Source organism: Otolemur garnettii, unplaced genomic scaffold (genome assembly GCF_000181295.1).
Source record: "Otolemur garnettii isolate 467f Iridium unplaced genomic scaffold, OtoGar3 scaffold00212, whole genome shotgun sequence".
Classification (NCBI taxonomy): Eukaryota; Metazoa; Chordata; class Mammalia; order Primates; family Galagidae; genus Otolemur; species Otolemur garnettii.
Window position 1 is genome coordinate 1,305,514 of NW_003852607.1, and position 9,242 is coordinate 1,314,755.

The following is a 9,242-nucleotide window of genomic DNA, read 5'->3' on the forward strand; positions in this document are numbered from 1 at the left end:
TCATTGTTGTTTGGCGGGTCCGGGCTGGGAATTCGAACCCGCCACTTTAGGTGTAGGTGGCTGGCGCCTTAGCCGGTTGAGCTATAGGTGCCGAGCCACCCCTCCCTGACTTTTCATTGCTTTGCTGTCTGTCATGGTGACTTTGTAAGAATGTAACACCGTTAAGTATTCCATAGGAACAGAATCCCACACTCTGTCTTTTTGTGACTGGCATATTTTTCTTAGCAGAAAGTCTTCGAGGTTCATCCATTTGGTAGCATGTGACAGGATTTCCTCTTTTTTTTTTTTTAAGGCTCAGTAATGTTGCATTATATGCATGTACTATATTCTTATTATCCATTCATCTGTAGATCATGTGTTCATTCCTTCTTGCCTATTGTGTATGATGCTGTGATGAGCTTAGGAGTCCAGGTATCTCACTGAGAGAAACCTATTGAACTTTCATGTACACACACCTAGAAGTGGGGTTGCTGGATCACGTGGGAGTTGTATTTTGAATTTTTGCAGATTTCCATGATGGATAGATACACCTTTTTTCTTTTACAGCAACTTCTCCACATGGACTTAGGGTCTTCTGTTCTAACATTAATAGCCTGAGTATGTGGTCAAGTCTTTCTGCGATGCTAATTTGCATTTGTCTTGTGATCAGTGATGATGAGCATCTTTTCATGTGCCTCTTGGTCATTTGCTTATCTTCTTTGGAGTAATGCCTGTTGAAGTTCTTTGCCCATTCTGTAATTGGTTTATTTCTTTTTTTGTGATAAAGTTGTAGAAGTTCCTCTTGTAATCTGGATATGAACCCCTGTCAGAGACATGTTTTGCAAATCTTTCTTCCCATTCCATAGGTTGCCTTTCTTCTTTTGGTTGATAACTTTGATGCATAGAAGTTTCTTATTTAGATCTAGTTTCTATTGTGCATATTAGCTCTTCTTGCCTGTGCTTTTGATATTATATTGCAGAAATTCATTCCGAGTTCAGTGTCATATGGTTTTTTTCCTGTTAGTACAAGGTTTAGTGTTTTTTAGTTGAAAGGGGTGCCCAATTTTGTCTACTATTTTTTCTTAGATTATATTCAGGGGTATCCAACCTGAGGCTTGGATGCTTCATGTGGATTATTTCAGGACTGTTTTGCTCATCTGTGGTGCAGGATTTTGCAAAACTCATTCACAGTTCCTGTCTTTGCTCATCAGCTTTTGTTAGTGTTTGTATATTCAATGGGTGGCCCAAGACAATTCTTCTTCCTCCAAAGTGTGGCAAGAAAAAAAGGTTAGCCCCTCATATGTGACACTGTTCTTAGTAAAATGGCTGCAGAGCTTTCTCTCCTGGGTATTATTGTTGTTATATGGTATTAATTTATTTCTCGAGACAGGGTCTCACACAGTCACCCTGGGAAGAATGCTATGGTGTCACAGCTCACAGCAACCTCAGAGTCTTGGGCTTAAGTGATTCTCTTGCCTCTGCCTCCTGAGTAGCTGGAACTACAGGTACCTGCCAGAAGGCCTGGCTGGATTTTTGTGGCAGTTGTCATTGTTGTTTAGGTGGCTCTGTCTGGGTTCGAACCTGCCAGCCTTGTGTATGTGGCCAGCACCATAGCCACTTTGCTACAGGTGCTCAGCCGGTATATGGTATTTAGCATAAAGCTTAGCACGGGGAAGTGTTCAGAAGCTTCAGTCACTGCTTTTGCTGACATCATCTCTGATTTAGATTCTGGCCTTTCCTAAAGGCACCAAGAATGTTGTCATCTCTGAAGTCACCATCCATCCTTTGGTTCATCTAGATACTCAATATAACTTTCTGTCTCAAAAATAGTATCCAGCACACGTACAGAGATAACTCTGCATTTGCATTGATTTTTTTATTTTTCAATTTCTTTCTTTTTTTTTTGAGACGGAGCCTCTAGCTATCCCCCCTGGGTAGAGTGCCATGACATCACAGCTCACAGCAACCTCCAACTCCTGGGCTCAAGCGAGTCTCCTGCCTCAGCTTCCCAAGTAGCTGGGACTACAGGCGCCCGCCACAACGCCCAGCCATTTTTTGGTTGCAGCCATCATTGTTGTTTGGCGGGCCCAGGCTGGGGATTTGAACCCGCCACCTTAGGTGTATGTGGCTGGTGCCTTAGCCGCTTGAGCCACAGGCGCCAAGCCATTTCTTCTTTTTTTTAAGACAGGGTCTCACTTTGTCACCCTGGGTAGAATGCTGGGGCATCACAGCTCATAGGAACTTCCAACTCTTCGGCTTAGGCGATTCTCTTGCCATAGCCTCCTGAGTAGCTCAGAACACAGACGCCTGCCACAATGCCCGGCTATTTTTTTGTAGCACTTTCGCCAGTGCTGTGTTTGAACCCACCACCTTTGTTATATGGGGCCAGCACCCTACTCACTGAGCCACAGACGCCGCCCTATTTTTCAGTTTCTTAAATGGTCCACAGGAATGAGAAATACCCTCACATAGAGGGTATTAGAACCTTCAATGGAATAGTATAAGAAACCAGAAGGAAAGAGACACATTGTGCTCAGAAATACTATGTTTGGATTTGTAGGAACATTCACCTCAATGAATCCATCCTCTCACCTCTGTCTTTGCCTTTTTGTGTAAACATAAGAACTCTACCCGTAACCCTTTGGTAAAATGTGTTTTCATTTCAGAGCCCTTTGACATTCAGGGATGTGGCCATTGAATTCTCCAAGGAGGAGTGGACATGCCTGAACCATGCTCAGAGGACTTTATACAGAGACGTGATGTTGGAAAACTATAGGAACCTGGTCTCCCTGGGTGAGGATTACTTTTCTCCAAAGTTAGGATCTATCCTTGCATACCTTTCTGTTTTTCCTGATTTCATCTCATAATCCTCTGTGTTCTTGACTGAGATCAAAGCTGTATTTACTTAGAAATGAAAATCTTCATAATGTGCCATCTGGACGTTGCCTATGCCTTTGTTTATGTTATCTGCACCCTTCACCATACCAGGGCTGATGTATGCTGGAACGCATATGACTTTTTAAATAGCCAATTCTCTATTCTCTCCCTCTGTGCTTTTGGTTCAGTAGTTTTGGTAAGTCTGCTGGACATTGAAATCTTAAGTGTTCCCTCAGTAGTTAGAAGTGGATGTTTAGTGGATGAACTCGTGAAATATTTACTTAGGTCTCTCTGTAGTATCCCCCTCCTAACTTTACTTGGGGCTGAGATTTGGAGGAGTGCCAGGACTAGATGTTTCTTTATTTTTTATATCTATGAGAAGGAATCTCTCTTTTTGACCTGAGTGTCACGTCCATCTTGGAACAAGGTTGAGGCTGTGGACTCAGGAGAGTGAAGTAGAAATAGCAAAAAACCATAGACAGGTAGGAAAGTATCTGTGAATTACAATAAGTTTCTTTTCTTTTCTTTTTTTGGTTATAAACAGAGTCTTACTTTGTTGCCATGGCATCATAGCTCACAGCAAGCTGAAACTCTTGAGCTTGAGCAATCCTTTTGCCTGAGCTTCCCAAATACCTGGGAATGCCGACATCTGGTACAATGCATAGCATTACATAGCAACACAATGCATAGCTACAATGCATAGCAACCACAACCCATAACTAATTGTTCTATTTCTAGTATAGAGAGAGGGTGGCAACTGTGTTTCAGTAAGGAGGGCGCCAGCCCCATACATTGATGGTGGTGGGTTCGAACCTGGTGAGCCAAACTGCATTAAAAAAATAGCCAGTTTGGGAGGCGCCTGTGGCTCAGTGGGTTGGGTGCCAGCCCCATATACCAAGGGTGGTGGGTTCAAACCTGGCCCTGGCCAAACTGCAAAAAAATAATAGCTGGGCATTGTGGCGGACGCCTGTAGACCCAGCTAGTTGGGAGGCTGAGGCAAGAGAATCACCTAAGCCCACAAGCTGGAGGTTGCTATGAGCTGTGTGACGCCATGGCACACTACCAAGGGCAACAAAGTGAGACTCTGAGTCTACCCAGGGTGAAAAAGTGAGACTCTGTCTCTACAAAAAAAAGTAAATATTGCCAGGCATTTTGGCAGTCTCCTGTAGTCCCACCTACTTGGGAGGATGAGGCAATAGAATCGCCTAAGCACATGAGCTAGAGGTTGCTATGAGCTATGATGCCATGGCACACTACCAAGGGCAACAAAGTGAGACTATCTCTGAAAAATAGAAAAAGAAAAAAGTATAGACAGAGTTTCCCTCTTGCTCAAACTGGTCTCACACTCCTGGACTCAAGCAATCCACCCGCCTCATGTCCCTGACTGCTAGGATTACAGGTGTGGGAAACAAGGCCCAGGTCAAGGGCATATTTGAGTAATAGCCTTCTAGTTTTGTTTCTTCAAACATCCCTCTACTTGACCAGCCAGTGGATCATGATTCTGCACCCAGGATTTGTCTGCATTGCTGTACCCTTGATAACAATACGAGATGATCCCTCTCTTCTCCATGGCCATATCCAGGTATTTCCTTTCAGGGCTGACTGAAAGCATACCTGCATATGATGTCCTACCATCTCCCACCCAAGTAGCAACCAGGCCTGATGTACCTTAGTTTCTGAGATCAGTGGAGATTGAACACATTCAGGATGGTATGGCCATACACAGTTTGTAGAATCTTTTAATGTATGTTAGAAATAGAGTTCAATGGTCATTCAATGTGATAAATTTAATTTCATAGTAAACCTTGTAAGACTTATAAACCTAGTATCTTCCCACATTGTCAAACCATGTCTCCTTCCAATCTCTTCTATTTTAGCCCCACTACCACAGCTTTAGTCTCATAATTGAGAATGGGGTATTTGTGTGTTGGTTGCTAAATTACTTTTCCCTTACTACTGCAGTCAGAATTTTTTAATGACATGGTGTATTTCTGTTTCCATAGATTTGTAAGTATAATGTCTGTGTCTGCATACCCATGTAAAGACATATTATGTATGTAGTATTTTAGTAATCACAGTGGGGTTTTAGCATATTACTTTTTGTATTGCTCAGCATGCCACTTTCCGCAAGACCCTTTCCCACCAACACTACTCTCACCACATAAACCTACTTGCTTACCATTGGCAAAATATTGCTGGACACTGCCTAAGTTGTTATTTTCACCAGTGTCCATATCAGGATGTGCCCTGTGTAATGACTCACACACCATGTCCATGAAGGATGACTGAGTAACTCTGTTGGAAACACAGCTGAGACTTCTGTGTCCCTCCAACTGTTCCTTCCTATGCTCCTCTGTTTCCTATGCCCTTTTGTTTCTGGTGCTTCTTCAAACAGCAGTTGCTCCTAAGGTCATGTGTGAGCCTGCACGTCCTGGGTCAATTCCTGTTTTTCTCATTTAAGGTACAAATTGGGATTAGTTACATAAATGCTGTTGACCTGCTGATTTCACATGAAACATAGTTTATATCTTGGTTCCTCTTACAAGTTAGTGCTGGTTGATGGCTAAGAATACTTTATGGTGTATGTAAAGACTGCTTATTTCAGCATAGGACCTCAGCAGTGAATTTTGACCAATATCAATGTTTAAATCATAGTTGTGTGAATTATCTTGTATAGGATTGTATTTCTCAATTTGTTCTGAGTAATGTTTTCTGTTACCCTAGTTCATATGTTTTCTAAGTACAACTACATCAATCCCTATAATCATTGACCATTCATGTGCTTTCAGCCCATTGCAGTGCTTTGTCTGCAGGGTAAAAATACTCTCCCTTCAGGATTAACATGGGTTTTTGTGAGGTCTTTTGGTAATAGGTTGTTTCATGCTAGACTTACCTGCCTACTCTTTTGAATTACATGTAATCTGCTTTTATATGTGTGTGTATATGTGTATACACATATATATATATTTTTTTTTTTATTTTTTTTTAGAGACAGAATCTTACTTTGTTACTCTTAGTTGAGTGTGCTGGCATCATAGCTCACAGCAACCTCCAGCTCTTGGGCTTAGGCGAGTCTCTTGCCTCAGCCTCCCAAGTACCTGCGACTACAGGAGCCCATCACAACACCTAGCTATTTTTTGTTTACATTTGGCTGGGGCCAGCGCCCTCTCATTGAGCCACAGGTGCTGCCCATCTTTTCTATATTTAAAAAGAAAAAGTTTTCCTAACAATTAGGAAATTGTATGTTTTATAACTCTGCGTGCTGTGCCTATGCTACTCTTGGTATAATGTTATATATTTCAATAGGAGGTAATTAATGACCATGTGTAATTCATCAGACACCTGTTGTTCTTTATATTTTGTAGGTATGTCTTCTATATGTGGGATAAATGTATTGCCACATAAAGAGAACAGTCGTACAGAAGAAATATCCCCCTCAGTGATGGTGGAAAGGAATGAAAATGATGACATTGAAGACTTTTGCTTTAGGGAAATCCTAGAGAATGTACTTAACTTTGGAGGTCAGTGGAGAGAAAATAAAAGCCATTTCAGTGGAGTCCATATGACTCTGCTGAGAAATCTCACTGGTAGGAGAGATCACTATGATAGGAGGGATACAGGAAACAATGTTCCTCAAATAATGCATGAGAAAGACAAACGATTTAAATCTGATATATGTGCCAAGGTGTTCAATAAAAAATCAAGCCTCAGAAGTCATCAGAGAGTCCATGCTGTGAAGAAAGCCTACAAGTGTATTCAATGTGGCAAGGTCTTCAATTACATTTCACAGCTTATACAGCATCAGAGAATCCACAGTGGAGAAAAACCTTACAAATGTAATGAATGTGGAAAGGTATTCCGTGATAGTTCAATCTTTGCACAGCATCGGGCAATACATACTCAACAGAAACCTTCCAAATGTAATGAGTGTGGAAAGGTATTCCATTCTAGTGCATCCCTTACACGGCATCAGAGAATTCACACTAGAGAGAAACCTTACCAATGTAATGAATGTGGAAAAGTGTTCCGTGAAAGTTCAGCTCTTGCACAACATCTGAGAATTCACCCTAGAGAAAAACCTTACAAATGTAAGGAATGTGGCAAAATGTTCACTTGTAAATCATCCCTAGAAAAGCACTGGATGATTCATACTGGACAGATACCTTATAAATGTAATGAATGTGGCAAAATGTTCATTCAGAAATCATCCCTAAGAAAGCACTGGGTGATTCATACTGGAGTGAAACCTTACAAATGTAATGAGTGTGGTAAAGTGTTCACTCAGAAATCAGCCCTGCAAATGCACTGCATGATTCATACTGGAGAGAAACCTTACAAATGCAATGAATGTGGAAAGCTATTCCGTTGTAGAGCAGCCCTTACACGGCATCAGAGAATCCACACTGGAGAGAAACCTTACAAATGTAATGAATGTGGAATGTTATTCCGTTATAGTGATGCCCTTGCACGGCATGGGAGAAGTCACACTGGAGAGAAACCTTACAAATGTAATGAATGTGGAAAGGTATTCCATAAAAGTTCAGCTGTTGCACAGCATCTCAGAATTCACCCTGGAGAAAATCCTTACAAATGTAACGAATGTGGCAAAATGTTCAGTGATGAAACATCCCTAGGAAAGCACTGGATGATTCATAATGGAGAGAAACCTTACAAATGTAATGAATGTGGTCAAACGTTCACTCAGAAATCAGCCCTGCAAATGCACTGCAGGATTCATACTGGAGAGAAACCTTACAAATGTAATGAATGTGGCAAAATGTTCACTTATAAATCATCCCTACGAACACACTGGAGGATTCATACGGGAGAGAAACCTTACAAATGTAATGAATGTGGACAGGTATTTAATCGTATTTCACACCTTTCACGACATCAGAGAATGCACACTGGAGAAAAACCTTACAAATGTAAGGAATGTGGGAATATGTTCACTCGTAAATCATCCCTGGCATATCACTGTAGGATTCATACTGGAGAGAAACCTTACAAATGTAAGGTATGTGGCAAAATGTTCACTGGGAAACCATCTCTAAAAATGCACTGCAGTATTCATAGTAGAGAGAAACCTTACGAGTGTAATGAGTGTGGCAAAATGTTCGGTCATAAATCATCCCTACGAATGCACTGGAGGATTCATACTGGCAAGAAACCTTCCAAAATGTAATGAATGTGGAAAGGTATTTAAGTGTAGTTCACACCTTGCAAAACATCAGAGAATTCACACTGGAGAAAAACCTTAAAAATGTAATGAATGTGCCAAAATGTTCAGTAGCAAGTCATCCCAAGGAAAGCACTGAAAGATTCATGCTGAGAGAAACTTTACAAATGTGATGAATGTTACAAGATCTACAGTCACAATTCACACCTTGCACGACATCTAATAATTCATACTGGTGAGAAACCTTATAAATGTAATAAATGTGGGAAAGTGTTAAGTCACAATTCACACTTTGCAATGAATCATTGCAGAATTCATACTAGAGAGAAACCTTATAGGTATGATGAATATGGCAGTCTTTAGTCAAAATTCATGTTGCCTTTATCATCAGAGAATTCTTTTTTTGTTTTAATCTCTTTTTTGTTTTGTTTTTTCTGGGGATTTTTGGTTCGTATTAAATCATAACTATATGCATTTATGTGATTCAGTGTAGTGGTATGATGTACAATGAAAAATGCTTACATGGAACTGATTAACACATATATCCATCACAATTTTACTCTTAGTCATTTTGAAATGTACCATTGCATCAGGCACATTAGAGGAGGTTCCCCCAAATACCCTCCCTCCTTCCCCCTTCCCTCCCCACTTTCTCCTTTTCCCTTCTACTTTCTAGACTACAGTAATGTTTTACTGTTCATATAAATGTGTAGGTGATTATATATTGATTTCATAGTAGTATTGAGTACATTGGATACATTATTTTCCAATCTTAAGATACTTAGTAGAATATGTTCCAGCTCCGTGCAGGTAAACATAATAGATGTGATGTCTCCATCTTTTTTATGGCTGTATAGTATTCCTTGGTATACATATAGTGTAGTTTGTTAATCTGTTGATGGGTCATTGGGCCCTTGGGCTGTTTCCATGTCTCGGCAATAATGAATTGGGCTGCAATAAACATTCTGGTGCATATGTTTTTGTTGTAAAATGATTTTTGATTGTGTGAGTATATACCTAGACGAGGAATTACAGGATCGAATGGTAGATCAACTTTTACTGCCTTGAGTATTCTCCAAACTTCTTTCTAAAAAGGCCATATTAGCTTTCATTTCCACCAGCATGTAGAAGTGTTCTTTTCTCTCTGCATCCATGCCAACATCTATAGTTTGGGAATTCTGTGATGTGGGCTGATCTTATGGGAGTT

General features: G+C 40.6%; 1 protein-coding gene across 3 annotated transcripts in view; it reads left to right on the plus strand.

Moving 5' to 3' along the window:
• LOC111722088 (zinc finger protein 347-like) overlaps window positions 1–8,447 on the plus strand; it is a 15,255-nt gene extending 6,808 nt beyond the window's left edge. For 2 of the 3 annotated variants that reach the window (XM_023507941.1, XM_023507942.1), the window contains exons 4-5: window positions 2,646–2,772; window positions 6,222–8,447. In XM_023507941.1, the coding sequence (XP_023363709.1) occupies window positions 2,646–2,772; window positions 6,222–8,041 (1,947 nt within the window). In that variant the 3' untranslated portion in view covers window positions 8,042–8,447. Of the gene's footprint in view, window positions 1–2,645; window positions 2,773–4,361; window positions 4,567–6,221 lie in introns of those variants that run through there. The other variant, XM_023507943.1, reaches the window with a different exon arrangement.
• The last annotated feature ends 795 nt before the right edge of the window (window positions 8,448–9,242 follow it).